The sequence below is a fragment of the Heloderma suspectum genome, chromosome 2 (assembly GCF_057233095.1).
Source record: "Heloderma suspectum isolate Gila_16-S chromosome 2, 16-S_ref, whole genome shotgun sequence".
NCBI classification, from domain to species: domain Eukaryota; kingdom Metazoa; phylum Chordata; class Lepidosauria; order Squamata; family Helodermatidae; genus Heloderma; species Heloderma suspectum.
In genome coordinates this window covers 19,565,373-19,583,160 of record NC_139459.1, presented here as the reverse complement: position 1 = coordinate 19,583,160, position 17,788 = coordinate 19,565,373, and the positions used below count along the sequence as shown (strand labels likewise).

The 17,788-nt window shown below is 45.2% G+C and overlaps 1 protein-coding gene across 1 annotated transcript in view; it reads right to left on the bottom strand.

Moving 5' to 3' along the window:
* Positions 1 to 17,788, bottom strand: part of DCC (DCC netrin 1 receptor) — a 1,145,836-nt gene that overhangs the window by 270,778 nt on the left and 857,270 nt on the right. Inside the window, exon 17 of the mRNA XM_084829640.1 lies at positions 3,687 to 3,828. Coding sequence (XP_084685766.1) covers positions 3,687 to 3,828 — 142 coding nt within the window. The remainder of the gene's footprint in view (positions 1 to 3,686; positions 3,829 to 17,788) is intronic.

Sequence of the window (17,788 nt, the reverse complement as noted above, 5' to 3'; positions counted from 1 at the left end):
ATCTGTGCATCCTGCTCCTCCACCAAGCCACTGCACAAAACCGTAGCTCGGCTTTTCCAGTAAAGGCCGATCTTATGGAAATGGCGGCCGTAAAGAGGCCCATTTAGGCAACACTGGAGGCAGAAATGATCTAAACACACCGTTCGAGCCTGCAATGTTGTATGAATCAGCCTCTTTATGGCTGCCGTTTACATAAAATCGCCCCTTACAGAAAAGGCCGTGCCGCCATTTTTTTCTTGAATGGCGGCCAGGCACAGCAGCAGGGCTCGCCATGCTTGCCCGACTTGGCGGGGGCTGAGTTGGGCAAGCATGGCAGTCCATGGACTCCACTCTGGGAGGCTGAGCTGGTGGCAATCCTGCCAAGCTTGAGCCCCCAGCCGGACTCCGCCACCATTCCTAGTTGTGACCTGTAAGGCCTTATACAGCTTGGGACAAGGCTACCTGGAAGTAGGGATGGATGAAACCTCCCCTGCCAGTCCCTCATGCTGCTCGCAAAACCCCTGCTACTCACCCAACCCAGTGAGCAGTCTGGGGTGAGCCACTGGGCCATCCAGGGGGCTCTTGGCAGCTGAGCCAGGTTCAGGGTTGTGGGTGGGCGGGGATTTGGTGGGTTCCTGGACCCAGTCAGGTGCCCGCACCATCCCTACCTGAAAGACTGTCTTCTCCCATAGAAGCTTGCCTGGTTCTTAATCTCTTCAGGAGAAGCCCTTCTTTCGAGACTGCCACTATCAGAAGCATGTTTGGTGGTGACGCGAGAGAGAGCCTTTTCAGTGGCTGCTCCCAGACTGTGGAACTCCCTCCCAAGGGAGCCTAGGTTCACTACCTTTCTGTTATCCTCCCAATGGCAGGCAAAGTCTGCTCTATTTAAGAAGGCCTTTTGCCTGTAAATGTCTCTGTGGCTGGGCTGCTGTTTTTATTCTGTAATTGTTATGTTTTATTGTATTTTAATGTGTTTTATTGTTTTCATCTATTTTAAATTGGTTTGCAAGCATCCTTGAGTGCCATTTTTTGGAGGAAAGGTGTATAATCAAATAAATAAATAACTGCTCAAATATTCTGTACACAACTTTTGAAGGCATAGGAACCGGGTTCTGTTTCACATCAGGTTGCCCTATACTTAACAGAGTTCTAAAGGATATGCAAATGCATATCCTTTATGTATTTGCATAAAGGATATGTATTTGTATTTGCATAATTTTCCAACAATTTTCCCAACATTTCCCCACATATTTCCAAAAATCAAAAATGAAATAATTATGCAGAAATGTAAAAGGCCTGTGGGGTATCCAGACCGCTCTGAATTGCATTCTCTCAATAATGCCCTTAGGGAGCAATCCTATGGCCTCTAGACGGCGGCTAGATGGCTATATGATATGCTGTTTTCCAGGAACCAACCTCGGAGCCTGTGCTCCGAGGTCGGTTCCCAGAAAACGGACCTCTCCCCAGGGTTCCCAGAGACCTCTCCTCTCTGTTCTCGGAGGAGGAGCGTGGAGCGGCTGAAAAGGGGCGGCCAGAGCAGAATTGTGTGTATGACACATCCTATTGGTCATATGGCAGCCTCCTCTCCCACTCCCCCCTGCGGCTAGACAGCTGAAATTGGCTGTCTAGCAGAAAAAGCAGGGCAGGAGAGGCACAGAGGGAATGATCCCCCTGTGCTTCTCCTGCCTTGCTTTGGGTAGGCGGTCGCCTTCGAGTTTGGAGGCGGCTGCCTATCTAGACAGGATTGTGCCCTTAGCAGTGTTGGCTCCAGGTTGGGGCAGGGGGCTTGGGCGAGACACCTTCAGTGGGCCCTCCTCACATATTGAGCCTGCTCCCACCGTACGTCACCAGCTGCTGCTACTCCTCTGCTTCTTCATCACGTCCACTGCCTGTTTGGTGGCCAAACAAGAAGGCCAGTGAGCAAGCAGGCAGTGCCATCTCCTCCTCCTTAAAGCTGTTGGCTTGCTTGTTTGGTCACACCCCACTGGGCCAAGAGCGGGGTGAAAAAGCAGTTTGCCATGGTGAAGAGCAGGTCAAGATGGCCTGACTAAGTGTGAGGCCTTGGCAGGTGCCCACCCATGCTGACTCTTGATGCCCTTGAGATAGGATCGTCCTCCCAGAGGGCCTGAAAAGCATAGACTCTTCAGAGGTGCACTTGGTGATGATGCCAGAGAGCACCTTCTCGGTGGCTGCTCCCATGCTCAGGAGCTCCCTGCCACAGGAGGCTAGGTTGGTTCCCTCTCTACTGTCCTTCCATCAGCAGGAAAAGGCATTTTTAGGTAAGCAGGCCTTTGACATGTAAGTGAGTCTGTTGGGTTGGGTGGCCTTGGCCAGAGTGCCAGGAGCCAAGGCTCCTGCTTGAAAAATGAGATATGCAATGTCTCCCACCCCACCCATCACAATAACAGGCATTTCGGTTGTTGTATACATAATAAGCAGCCTTGTACCAGGGTGACAGGTTTTATTTTTATTTTTGAGTTGGCATTCCTAGAAACTAATTTAGGATAAAAACCATGAGGCAGAATGGGGAATCATGTTTCAATCTCATTAAGCTGAGGAAAATGGAGAGGCACAAATATATGATCAAACCATTAAGGTTGTTGCTGTACAGTCCAATAAATGTCACCTGAATGCAAAGGAAAACAATGTTCACTGGAAGTGGAAGCATATTTTATTCCCCAAACACGTCATTCACTGGTGGCTTTTTTTTGTAAGGGCACAGTCATATAAGAAGGACAGATACTGAAGCTGAAGCTCAAATATTTTGGCCACCTAATGCGAAGAGAAAACTCACTGGAAAAGACCCTGATGCTGGGAAAGATTGAAGGCAAAAGGAAAAGGGGATGGCAGAGGATGAGATGGCTAGGTAGCATCACTGATGCAATGAATATGAAGCACACTCTGTGAGAGAGCGCAGGACAGGAAGGCCTGGCGTGCTATGGTCTATGGGGTTACGAAGAGTCAGACACGACTTCACAACTGGACAACAACACTGAAGGGCACCTAAGATCTAAACTAAGATCATGGCATCTGGCCCCATCATTTCCTGGCATATAGAAGGGGAAGAAATGGAAGCAGTGACAGATTTTATTTTCTTGGGCTCCAAGATCACCGCACACGGTGACTGTAGCCATGAAATTAAAAGCCGCTTGCTCCTTGGGAGGAAAGCTATGGCAAACCTAGACAGCATAGTAAGAAGCAGAGACATCCTTGCCGACAAAGGTCCATATAATCAAAGCTATGGTTTTCCCAGTAGCAACGTACGGCTGTGAGAGCTGGACTACAAGGAAGGCTGAGCGCCGAAGAATTGATGCCTTTGAACTGTGGTGCGAGAGAAGACTCTTACGAGTCCCCTGGCCTGCAAGGAGGTCCAATCAGTCCATCCTAAAGGAAATCAACCCTGAGTGCTCATTGGAAGGACAGATACTGAAGCTGAAGCTCAAATATTTTGGCCACCTAATGCGAAGAGAAAACTTGCTGGAAAAGACCCTGATGCTGGGAAAGATTGAAGGCAAAAGGAGAAGGGGACGGCAGAGGATGAGACGGCTAGATAGCATCACCGATGCAATGAATATGGACTTGAGCACACTCCAGGAGAGAGCGGAGGACAGGAAGGCCTGGCGTGCTGTGGTCCATGGGGTCATGGAGAGTTGGACACGACTGAATGACTGAACAACAACAACAACAACAGTCATATAAACACTGACCTGTGAACAGGTACCAGAGGTTGTTTGGCTCCAACGTTTCTATCTCACCCCTCCGGGCTGTCTTTCTGTGTCGGATTTTATAGCCAGTGATAAATCCATTTTGAGTGCCTGGTGGTGGAGGTAGCCAACTCACTTTGATGCTCTGCAAAACAATACATTAAAGCTGATTTTATAATTATTATTTTGTTTTCATTGTTCAGTAAAGGTAGAATCCATCAAATCAAACACAGACCTTAACAAGACTGACCTAACAAGGTGGTGGTGGGGAAGACCATGGGTTGGATCCAGATGTAGACATTCTTACAGTAGACCCATTGAAATCAGTGGGACTTCAGTTAATCATGACTGATTGAAGTTCCATTGATTTCAAAGGGGCTATTCGAAGTCTGGATATGTCTGGAAGGGATACAACCCCTTGAATGTTAGGCCTAAATACCCACTGAAGTATCAGGCTGTATCACTTCAGAATGTAGGTGAGGGCCAACATGGTCTAACGCTCCTTCATGCAAAAACGTTCTCACCATGGAGAAAGCTAGACATCTGGAAGAAGAGTTATAATCTAACTTCCCCAATGTGCCCATTTTCTGTGTGCAGCGACCGTATTCGTATGGCAGGGATGTATAGACTGGGTAAAATCCACTCCGTCTGTGTTTTGCGGATTGTCAGGTGCCTTTCGTTCCGTCATCCACCCACAGACGGATGCGCATTTTTTTTTCGTCTTGCGGAAAAATACAGAAATAATTATGTAAATATTTATGTATGTATTTACATACGTTTTTACATAATTTATCCCAGTAGATAACATTTAGTGTATTGTCCCCTATTCCATTCTATGTTTCCTCAGCAGAAACTTGCATATTTTTCTATGGATTTATATGCGTAAATTTGGAGAAAGTAAAAAAATCATCCAAAAGTCCACAGACTCCGCAGGGCCTGAGGGGGTCACTCCACAGCGGATTCCACAGGTCAGATTCTTAGAAATCTGAGCTCATTTTAATCCATCTCAAATTTCTCCAGCACGCAGCATCCCTAATATGGAGGGAGCATCAATTATGGGACTTTCTCTCCTACAGACTATAATGGTATTCTGCTCACCCTCCCTTGCTGGGCCTTATGCTGAAATGCCCTCGCATCAGTCCTGGTGTCAGCACCTAGCATGGTGGGGCAAATGCGAGGGCCCACTGGGCCTGATGCTGTCACCCCTTAATATTTAAACATGCAAGAGAAAGAGACAGAGAGAAACAGAGAGAGATTATTTTACACTTCCCTTTTTTGGGCCTGGTACACTGAAGAGAAGCACTGGGAGAAGTGGCTACAGCCATTGCCACCATCTTTATTATCCCAGAATGCCTCTGGACCACAACACAGTGTTATCTTTTCGGCACCAGGTTAAGACCTCTCACCTCTCTCTTTTCCCAGGCATTTGGCAGCACGTGATGAGTTTTAATCAGACCTCGATGTGTCTTTAGTTATGACTGACTGTTCAAGTTGGTTTTAGTTATATGTTGTTCGTGTAAATTGTCTGTGTGTTTTCATGTAAATGGCTTTTAAAGTATTTATATTGTGTTTAATGTTTTAACTTCTGTAAACTGCCCAGAGAGGTTCGGCTATGGGGTGGTATAGAAATGTAAATAACAATAACAATAGTAATAATGTACACCACCCAGAGAATTCTGGCTATGCAAATCAATAAAATTTCCTGATGCCATTTTCAAGATTTAAATATCTTGGACTTAAATGTGATGCAGGTTTGATATAGAACTTGATATATGTGATTTAATATAGAACTCAAGAGAGGCAGCTGCATCCAGGAACACATACAATGTGGGTCTGTGTATCTTGCAAATTCCTACAAGCTTATGTATTACTAGTTTACCTATGTTTTTCAAATATTTCATGAGTCAGTCTTTTACAGAAAGGATCCAAATCAAAGTACACAGTGACAGGTCAAAAGAAGCAGAACTACAAACCAATACAAATTAAAATAACTGGTTATAAAAGAATGGATACAATGGTGCCCTTCCAATGGGTCTTTCTCTTGTGAAGGGCACCATTTGAATCCCATGAAGTAAACTGAACAGCCGCTATTGTCAGGAAAACAGCAAACAATAAAACAAGTAAGGTATTATAGTTTTGCTGCAGTAATTTATCTTCCTGTATTTCATATTGTGTTGTGTTGTGTTGGGAGCCACTCTGGGAGTTCTTAAACTGAGGGGGCAGGCATATAAATGCTTTCATTAAATCAGTAAAACAGCAGAGAAAGATCAGCTAACAGTCTTGATACATAAAAAGGTCTTCTTGCTACCCTAAAACGGCAATGGCAAAGGTTCTGCCCAAATCTAATGGGGAAGGTCTTTCAAAGATGGTGTACCACAACAACAAAAACAGCCCTCTCCCACTCTTTAGGCAGAGTGAGGAGGCTGCCTCAGGTGGCAGGTGCTGGGGAGAAGACGGAGAGGGGCAGCAACATGTTGGAGGATAAAGCTGTGTGTGTACCAGGTGGCATTCCCTGCATCCCCTAACCTGGTCAGCTGCTCTCAGATGTAGTGGAGGATGTTGTCCCCTCACTATGTAGAAGTAAGAGTCATCTGTACGTGGGTGCCATCTTGTCCTTCACCTCAGCAGCAAAATATCTTGGGCTGGCCCTGCCTCTCCCTGGCAGCTTCACTTCAGAAGGTGTGGGGAACCCAAAGAATGGACGATCTTAAAGAAGATCAGGAGGTTAATGTGAGACAAGGTAGTCCTTTAGGTGATCCTGAAGGATCATGACACACACTTAAAATCATTACCTTTATCTAAAGGATCACCTCCTCCCATATGTGCCTGCCCAGACCCTAAGATCATTTTCAGCGGTCCTTCTCTATGAGCCCCTACCAAAGGAAGTGAGGTGGGTGGCTACCAGGAAGAAGGCCTTTTCTGTGGAATGAGCTCCCTAGAGAGGTTTGCCTGTACGTTGTACTCCTTCCGGTGCCAGGTGAAGGCCTTTTTTATTCTCCCAATATTTTAGCATTTTAGCTTCCTAGTCTTTTAGCGTTTTAACTTCCTACCCTGTTGATCTTCCTGGATCTCTCAGCGGCTTTTGACACCATTGATTATGGTGTCTTACTGGATCAGCAATGCAGGATGGGAGTCGGGAGCACTGTGCTACAGTGGTCCACTCCTACCCTCAGGGCCGATTTCAGTCAGTGGTATTGGGTGATTCCTGTTCTACCCCATGGCTATTAAGCTGTGGGGTGCCACAGGGTTCTATTCTATCCTCCATGGTGTTCAGCATCTATATGAAGCCGTTGGGAGAAGTCATTAGGAGTTTTGGGGTGGGGTGTCACCAGTACACTGATGATACTCCGCTCTATTGTTCCTTGTCGTTGGAGTCAGCTGAGGCAGTGAAGGTGCCGGACCAGTTCCGGGAGGGTATAACGGGCTGGATGAGGGCCTATAAACTGAAGCTAAATCCTGACAAGACAAAAGCTCTGTGGACTGGTGGTTCCCGAGTCTGGAAACTGGGTAAGCGACCTGTCCTGGGTCGGGTTGCGCTCCCCCTGAAGGAGCAGGTGTGTAACTTGGGAGTACTCCTAGACCCATCCCTGTCACTGGAGCCCCAGGTGGACTCTGTGGCCCAGAGAACTTGGGGCCAGCTTCGGCTGATCCGCCAGCTACGGCCTTTCCTCAACAAGGATAACCTAGCCACAGTAGTACATGCACTGGTAACTTCCCAATTAGACTACTGCTATGCACTTTACATGGGGCTGCCCTTGAAGACAATTTGGAAGTTCCAGTTAGTGCAAAATGCAGCATCTCATAAAAATCATATAACAACAGTTTTAAAGGAATTGCACTGGCTGCCAATACACTTCCGGTTGGAATTCAAGGTTTTGGTGATGACATTTAAAGCCCTAAGTGGCTTGGGACCTTGATATTTGAGGGAGCGCCTCTCCCTATATATGCCTGCCCAAGGACTGAGATCTGTTGGAGGGGTCCTCCTCTGTGTCCCACCAGTGCGAGACATATGGTGGGAAGTGGGAGAGGGCCTTCTCTGCTGTGGCACCCGGTTGTGGAATGCCCTCCCCTTGCAGGCCCTATTGGTGCAGATATTGGTCTCATTTCAGCACCATGTAAAAACATGGCTTTTTACCAAAGCCTTTGATGGCTAAATGCATTCCCTAGCACAGTGTTTTACTATTTATTGTTTTAGATTTTAACTGGTATTAGCTTGTTTAATAGTTTAATATGTTTTTAGGTGTTTAAATTATTTATTGTTTTATACTGTTTAAACTAATTTTATCTGTATGCCACCTCGAGATCTTAATGATATAGGGTGGGACAGAAATGTTTTAAATAAATATACAATAAAATAAATAGTCTCTTAGCTTTGGTATTTTGAATCTGTATTTTAAATCTCTGCATTGCTGCTCGGTTTTATTCTGGTTATACTGTTATATTGTGGTTTTAAGCTTTCATAGTTTATATTGTTTTATGCTGCTCTTTGTGGTTTTAATTTTTGTGAACTGCCCAGAGAGCTTCAGCTATTGGGCTGCATATATATATATATATATATATATATATATATAAATTTAGCCTTCCCAAGTTAGTTCCTGGGATTCCTAGAGAACCCCCACCTCCATGGGATTTACAGAACCCCCTGTAAATCCTCCCCATTTCCCCCCTCCCCTCTCAAAATGTCTGCCAGTGATGCCCACTGACATCAGGAAAAGCTGAGGGACACTCAAGATTACAAATTAAGTGGGGGTCTAGTAACATCTGCCAGTGACTGCACAGAATCATGGATATGGTTCTGCAGTTCTCTTTGAAACGAAGAGAATAATCCAACCCATTGATAGCAGGTGTCAATGAACACTGTGCAAACGTATTCAATTTTAACAGTTGGAAGTTGATTAGGCCATAAATAAATATAAGCTTCGGCATACAAGCAAGTTTATTAGTTCATTATAAAACTCAGTTTTTGCACATGCATTGTCAAGGCATTTGTTGTGTACCATCTGAGCTGTGTTCCATGCTGGATGATACAAAGTGCCCTTATGGCTGAACAGACTGCATTTTTCAATTCTGGAAATGGTTATTTTAAATGTGGGTTTAGTAGCCATGGTTGTAAAGAAAACTGTATGCACATAATGTTTATATGCAAATCCCCCCCCACTTGAAAATGCACAGTATAAGCCTAAGAGCAAACTTATGATACACTTTTGAAATGGTACTTTTTCCAGAGGCTAGTAACAATCCTATAAAAATAGAATTTAAATGCAACCCTATAAAATGGGATTCAATGAAGGCTTTTATATAGTAGTTCAGATCCACCAGAGTCAATGAAAGCTGCCATTCTGCAATGGATGGACAACATCACCCTATGAAACCAATAGAATTTACAGGTTTGTGCAACATCAGATCTCAGATGAGCAAAATGAACTCTTTGTTTATGGGTCCAAGACACAGCTAAGCAAACTGCTTCAGTTCCCCGACCAGTATATCACAAGCACCAGCTGCTAGAATAACTGATGATTTTCACCTTCACAAAATTGATACAATCTAGCACATAGTTATTTTCATATAAATCTGGTTCATAAATGCTACACTGGATTGCTGTTTTCATCCAGACATTTTGTCAGCCTGCTGTAGTCATGCTGGGTTTGAGTCAGGAGCTCATGGATGGAAGTTTATATCCAGAAGCTGCTCTCACATTTCACTTAACTACCCATATGTGTAGAAGGGAGTGAGACTGCAGGGGCAGCCCGTCCTTACAGGTGAATTAAATGGTTGCCTAGGGTGCCGAGTTAGTGGGGCACCAAATTTGAGGGAAAACAATACAATAAAAAAAAACCCCAAACCACAAAAATAAAATAACAAAGATGTCATTATTTCAATTCCTGTGTGTGTACAGAGGGAATATGACCGAGGCTGTGGAGGTGAACGAGGGACTGAAGGGATGGTAAGGCTTTGGCGGACCACTCTTTCATCCGCCTTTTGGACCCAATCCTCTCTCAGCCGACACAGGATATCCTCCTGCTCTGATTCTGCTCCCAGTTGGAGGCAAGGAGTGAGAACCCCCCCCCCCAAGAGCAGCCCCTTCCTTTGCCCTTGAGGGCTGAGCCTAGTGGCTCATTGGCCATGTCGCCCTGAAAATGCAGCCGGGACCCTTCTTCCAGGGCTGTGCTTGACTCTTTTGTTGTGCTTAGTAAAACACATGCACACACACCATTTTTGGAGCATGTTATTATAAATGAAAACATTTCTGCTTCCAAAGATATGTAGGGGGGGGAGACCCTTCATGGAACAGAATCCTACAATTATAGAATAGTAGGGTTGGAAGGGGCCTACAAGACCATCGAGTCCAACCACCTGCTCAATGCAGGAATCCAACTCAGAGAATCCCTGACAGTGACAGATGGCTGTCCAGCCTCGCCTTGAATGCCTCCAGTGTGGGAGAGCCCACCACCTCCCTAGGTCATTGGTTCTATTGTCATGTTGCTCTAACAGTCAGGAAATTTTTCCAGATGTTCAGCCGGAATCTGGCTTCCTGTAAGTTGAGCCCATTCCATGTCCTGCATTTTGGGATGATCAAGAGGAGATCCTGTCCTTCCTCTCTGTGACAACCTTTCAAGTACTTGAAGAGTGCTATTCTATCTCCCCTCTTCTCAAGGCTAAACATGCCCAGTTCTTTCAGTCTCTCTTCATAGGGCTTTGTTTCCATTCCCCTGACCATCTTTGTTGCCCTCCTCTGAACCCTCTCTGGCTTGTCTGCATCCTTCTTAAAGTGCGGTGCCCAGAAGGCACAGTACCCCAGATGAGGCTGGGGTACTGTGTAGAGTACTACTCAGTGCTGAGTAGAGGGGAACTCGGGATTTGGAAGCTATGCTTCTATTAATGCAGCCCAAAATAGCATTTGCCTTTTTTGCAGCCACATCACATTGTTGGATCATATTCAGCTTGTGATCTACAGCAATTCCAAGGTCCTTCTCGCTTGTAGTGTTGTTGAGCCACATATCCCCCATCTTGTAACTGTGCATTTGATTTCTTTTTCCTAGGTGCAGAACTTGGCATTTATCCCTATTAAATTTCATTCTGTTATTTTCTTCCCAGTGTTCCATCTATCCAGATCACTTTGAATTTTGTTTCTGTCTTCCAAAGTATTAGCTATCCTGCCCAATTTTGTGTCATCTGCAAATTTGATCAGCATTCCCTGCACCTCCTCCTCCAAGTCATTAATACAAATGTTGAAGAGCACTGGGCCCAGGACTGAGCCCTGCACTACCCCACTTGTTACCTCTCCCCAGTTTGAGAAGTTCCCATTGATATGCACTCTTTGAGTCCAATTCTGTAGCCAACAGGAGTACGACAAGGCTGCATATTGTCGCCCTGCTTATTTAATTTATATGCAGAGTACATCATGAGAAACGCCGGGTTGGATGAACCACAGGTCGGAATTAAGTTTGCCGGGAGAATTATCAACAACCTCCGATATGCAGACGATATAACACCCTAATGGCAGAAAGCGAAGACGATCTCAAGAGCCTCTTGTTGAGGGTGAAACAGGAGAGTCCAAAAGCTGGTTTGAAACTCAACATTAAAAAAATGAAGATCATGGCATCTGGCCCCATCACTTCCTGGCATATAGAAGGGGAAGAAATGGAAGCTGTGACAGATTTTATTTTCTTGGGCTCCAAGATCACTGCAGATGGTGACTGTAGCCATGAAATTAAAAGACGCTTGCTCCTTGGGAGGAAAGCTATGGCAAACCTAGACAGCATAGTAAGAAGCAGAGACATCACCTTGCCGACAAAGGTCCGTCTAATCAAAGCTATGGTTTTCCCAGTAGCAAGGTATGGCTGTGAGAGCTGGACTATAAGGAAGGCTGAGCGCCGAAGAATTGATGCTTTTGAACTGTGGTGCTGGAGAAGACTCTTACGAGTCCCCTGGCCTGCAAGGAGGTCCAATCAGTCCATCCTACAGGAAATCAACCCTGAGTGCTCATTGGAAGGACAGATACTGAAGCTGAAGCTCAAATATTTTGGCCACCTAATGCAAAGAGAAAACTCTTTGGAAAAGACCCTGATGCTGGGAAAGACTGAAGGCAAAAGGAGAAGGGGACGGCAGAGGATGAGATGGCTAGATAGCATCACCGATGCAATGAATATGAACTTGAGCAAGCTCCGGGAGAGAGTGCAGGACAGGAAGGCCTGGCGTGCTATGGTCCATGGGGTCACAAAGAGTCGGACACGACTGAACGACTGAACAACAACAACTGTAGCCAACTGTGGATCCACCAGATCGTTGTTTCATCTAGCCCACTTTGAGCCAGTTTGCTCATCAGGATATCATGGGGCACTTTGTCGAAAGCTGTGCTGAAGTCGAGGTATATTATGTCCACAGCATTCCCACAGTCCACGAGGGAGGTTACTTGATCAAAAAAATGAGATCAGATTCGTCTGGCAGGATTTGTTCTTGACAAATCCATGTTGGCTTTGAGTAATCACTGCATTGTTTTCAAGGTGCTTCCAGATGGACTGCTTTATCATCTGCTCCAGAATTTTCCCAGGGATTGATGTCAGACTGACTGGTCTGTAGTTCCCAGGTTCCTCCTTTTTACACTTTTTGAAGATAGGGACAACATTAGCCCTCCTCCAGTCATCTGGCAATTCACCCATCCTCCATGATTTCTCAAAGAGAATAGACCGGTTCTGAGAGTTCTTCTTCCAACATTACTCTAGGGTGCAGTTCATCTGGCCCTGGAGATTTAAACTCACTGAAAGTAATTAGGTGTTCCTTGACCATATGCCTGTCGATCTCAGGCTGCAATCTTGGGCCAAAATATTTCTAAGTTTACCCCAAAACTTCAGCTAGATCTGCCCTTGGGGTTCGGGGGTGGGGGCACCGACTGCATGGTTTGCTTAGGGTGCCAATTGCTGGAAGCTAATCTAGGGCTACTCACAAGACTGCACCTATCTTCCGGTGCACCTGCCCTACTTCCAAAGTTCCTGGACATCCAGGTAGGGCTGTAACATTCAAATACAGCCTATGCTGATAAAATTCAATATGCAGAGACCCTGATTTCCCACTCAATTATCAAGAATTATTTTGTCCAGGAAATTGCCCCCCCGAAATCAGCCCATACACAGGTGCAGAACTGTTCCATATACCACAGTGCCCAGTACAAACTTGTAACACATCCCATGATTCTATCCCATGCATACAATCTCATCAGTCATGAAAGAAATGCTTCTCTTTTAATACTGAAAAAAAAAACATTTTCTAGATTTGTGAAATTTAATGGCTCACACTTCCCCCCCTACCATTCCCCCTCTCCCTTTTGCTATTTCATTTAACACAACATCCAGCCTGAAGACGAGTCCTACAAAGTTTGCTGACTATTTTCCAACTTTTTGATTGGTCCCAATGAAGCTATTATCCCATTGAAGTTGTGATGTTTTGATGTTTTGTTTTTCTTAAAGGCCCAACAAGGCTGAAAATGTCCTATAAAAAGACCAATCCACATTACAGCTCTGTTTTTTTGGACTTTTTAATTGCAAAATTATGAATTATCTCCCCAAATTATTTTTTTTTCTTGTATGCTTGCTTTTGCTAGACAAAATAATTAGGTGGCTTAACCAAACTTGTGCTGTGGTACAATGCCCACAATTTTTGATGAGGGTTTGCTGTAACTTCTTTAAGTTTCTGCCACAGTTATTGACAGTGTGTAAAAATTATGTAGGGCTATTCACATTTCACTGAAAATGAGTTGCCATTTCGTTTTGATTTTCCATAAATCTCATTTAATAAGATAAGTGCGGGAAGTACACTTTTCCAAAAGTAGTCTTGAATGTATATATTTCACATGCAACATTTCACAAGGAAAATTCTTAGAATGATCTGTGAAGTAGACCTTTACTCACATATATTTTGGGCTTGTGAATCCAACCAGCAGCCCTGGCTCCCCTGTCCCTGGAATCAGTGTCTAATGATTACGATGATGCTTAATCCCACTTGCCTATTCACAAGGAAATCTGGGACTGGTAGTTCTTGAGAGAGCATGTCACATACGGAAGTTCAAATCTCTCTGCCTCTTAAACTAAAAGGTGTGGTTGAACTGCACAAGCGCACACAGCCTTTTTGAGAAGGGCCTGGGCCAGCAACTTTCTGTTCAGTGTGTCGCTTATTCTGTTTTAGCACTGCTTCTGATTGTCTTCAGCAAATCTCACAAGAGCTGGACAACAGATCTATAGAGACAGGGAAATAAGTTTCCAAAAATATCCACAAGCATGATCTACAATTTATTAGTCTCAGTTTTTAAAAGCCATGGGTAATGGGATTGCAGCCTGACTGAACCTTCTGGATCTCCAGGCCCCGGTAATGTGTATCCTTGAGCCTGAGCCCTGGTAAAGGACCACACCTGTCAAAAAAAAAAAAAACCCTCCCCAAAACTGCATCAAGAACTCCCCCAAACTAGACATTATGGAGAAAGCAGCAGCCTGACAACTCCTCTCCCAGTGACATTTACAGCACAATCCTATGCACGTCTACTCAGAAGCAAGATCCATTGAGCTCGATGGGGCTGACTCTCAGGTAAACGTATAGGATCGTAGTCTTAGTAAACTAAAAAGCATGCTTCCACTTCCTTGGCTATTGAATACAGGAGTAGGGAAACTTGCAACACAACCTTAGGCACTTTAGCTTACTAGACCTGACAGAGGACAACAAAGGTGATTAATATAATGTGCTTTCTGAATTACAAGAGCAGGAGATCAGAGATAAAGGCTAGATGGGGAAAATGTATATCAAATAAACTATGGAAGGATTCATGTGTACATGGTTCAGACCACTTAACTAACATAGCAGCAAGGAAAAATTTGTATAAGCTCATATATTGTTATTTAACAGCTTTCAGGCTGCAGAAAATATATAAATTGTTGGATGCATTATGTTGGAGTGTGAACAGGATTTTGCAGATTTTAGACATATTGGTGGACCAGCAAAAATATAAGGTTTTGAGGTTTTTTGAAGCAATTATGAGCATATAAAAAAAAGTATGGCATATAAATTGCTTTTGGATCCAATGGTTTAATTATTAAGTAAGATAAATGGATTGGTAGCAACTAAGAATAAACAGAAGATTGAAAACATGTTGGTTTCAGCTCGGATTCTAATAGCAAAAAAAATGGAACAAAGAAGAAGTACCAAATCTAAGGCAACAGGGAAATTTTGTGTGTGTGTGTGTGTGTGTGTGTGTGAGAGAGAGAGAGAGGGGGGGGGTTAAGTTACAAAAAAAATGATTCTTTAGATCAATAGGACAGTTTTATTTTGTACTGGAGACAAAAAATCATCATTACAGTATAAGGAAAGAGGTCTTAGGAGTTGTTTAACACCTATAATTGATTGTAATACAAGTTTGATAGGGAAAAAAAAGTAAGAGAAGTATTGAACTGAAAAAGGGTGGTTGTTAATGAATTGTATTAAGATTTTCCCACTTTGGGAACTGTATTTGCTCTTTTGTGTTAAATGAGATTGTGAATAAAATATTTTTATCAAAATGAGAGACAGATGGACAGAGAGAGAGAGAGAAGGAAAGCTGAGGTCTGCAGCTAGGGCATCCGCGGAAGCGCTGACCCCACTTGAGCCCAGCCAGACCTGCACACGAGCTCCCATGAGCTCAGCAAGCCACCTGCACTCACCCTGGGTCCCGTCCGCAAGTGCCCATCATTTTGCCAAGTTTCTTTTGTATAATGCCTCTAATGTTGTGTAGATCAAGCTTTCCCAGCCCGAATGTGCACATATTGAAACATATGCATTTTTAATTAGCTCCTTTTTCGGTAACCCCCCCCCCCCAACACCTCAGCAAAATGGCGGGCACTTGCAGACGGGTGTGGGTGAGTGTGGGGAGCATCCAGGATGGCACGAGCGAGACCAACCATGGTCCGGGGGTGCGTGCGGGTGGGGGGTAGCCCGACGGACTCCCAGACCCAGTTGGGTGTCCGCACTCTCCCTATCTGCAGTGTTTTGCAACGATCTCGCAATCTTCATAATTTGCTGTATCAACTTCATACTTATGATCCCTGACCTTCAATCCCAGATCCGTATGGCACTAGTTACTCAGTAGTGAGGGAACGGAAACAGAAACTCCATATGTCCAGTGAACTGTGGCTCAGATTAAGCTCTGCTTGCATCACAGGGTAGAGCACATGGGACAATTGCACGTTGGCAGTTATATAGTTCAGTGAAATGGCCCGTGCTTTGTATGCAACAGGTACCAGGTTCAGTCCTTGGCATCTCCAGAAGAGGCTGAGAAAGACCCTTCTTGAAAGCCAGTAGACCCAGTGTAGACAATACTGAGCTAGATGAACCAGTGGTCTCAGTCTGTATATGGCAGTTCCATGTGTTATAAAATGGGGCTGCACATTTGCATTCATGGAGACACAGTGTGAACCTGACTTATTCACAGGGCTGAAGTCAATTTCCTTACGGATGCTGCAGGGTTTTCTTCTTCTATTGTAATCATTACTGTTTTAGATGTTGCTTTGGCTCTTGCAAAATCAATGGCAAAGCTGTGAAATATTTCTTATCATCATAAACATCTTAGGAGATACCAAAAGAGAATACTAATTGCTGTGCTTCCATTCTGGAGTCCACAAATACCATGGTGGGGGGAATCCGCCCATGCTCGTGTTGCAGTACATCACCTTTCCAGGTTTTCTTAGGGATGGCGGAGAATTTCTCCACGAATCTCCGGGAGGCCGAATGCCAACGCATTCGAGCCCCCGAAATTGGTGGGGAAATTCTCCGCCGCCCCCCCTCCCAGGATGGGACTTACCATCGCCGAATGTCCCTCTCGGTGGCGGGTCCTGGCGGCGGTTCGGCGGCATTTCATCAGGGGCGGAGACGGTGGCCGGTCTCCCGACCGGCTGCCGCCGCCACCATTGCAAAAAAAAAAAGTAAATTAAAAAAAACCACACACACCTGTGATAGGCTACATAATGATTTACGTAGCCTATCACGGCTAGATTTCCAAAGTCAGCCATGATACGCTACGTAAATCGTCACATAGCCTATAATGGGTGACTTTGGAAAAAAAAAAGCGCGTACGCAAATGGCAGCGGCCCATGGGCGCCGCCATTTGCGTTCCTTATTTTGGCACGTCTAGTCTACATAAACATTTACGTAGACTACGGCGAAAATAAGGGAATGCCATTTGCGTTGCCCTTATTTTCGCCGTAGTCTACGTAAATCTTTACGTAGACTAGACGTGTCAAAATAAGAAATGCAAATGGCGGTTCCCATGGGAGCCGCCATTTGCGTACGTGCTTTTTTTTTTTCCAAAGTCACCCGTGATAGCCTACGTGACGATTTATGTAGCCTATCATGGCTGACTTTGGAAATCTAGCCGTGATAGGCTACGTAAATCGTTACGTAGCCTATCACGGGTGTGTGTGTGTGTTTACTTTTTTTTCGCGGCCAGGTAGACGGGGCGCTCCTACCTGGCCTGAATTTTGCCGGTGAGGGATGGGGCGCCTCCCCCCCGGCCTGAATTTCGGCCGGGCGAGGCGGGGCGCCTCCCCCCCTCGCCTGAACTTCGAGGGGAGAACTGAAGCACCTCCCCCCCACCGCGAAGCAAGCTTCAAGAACAGGTAAGGGACTTTCGTCCATCACTAGTTTCCTTATAGACATTCTGGAATGCAATGCGTACACTTGCGGGGAAGTGTGTGCGCTTGCAGAGAATTTCACGAGACTTTCCAAAGCAGAAGGCATGGTTAGGGATGTATGAGAAGTAGGGGTGTACGAAAGTCACTTACCTGTGATGAAATTTGATCTGCGGTGGCGGGGAGGCACCCCGTCCCTCCCCCCAAAAATTCTGGCCGGGGGAGAGGCACCCTGTCCCTCCTGCCATGAATCCTGGCCGGCCGGGACTGCAAATGGCGGTGGCCATAGCCGCCACCATTTGCGCCCCTGCAGTCAGCCGTGATAGGCTACGTAAATGTTTACGTAGCCTATCACGGCTGAGTGAAAAAAAAAAACCGCGCGTACACAAATGGCGGCGCCCATTTGCATACGTGCGGTTTTTTGCGTACGTGCGTATTTGCGTACGTGCGGGGTTTTTTTTT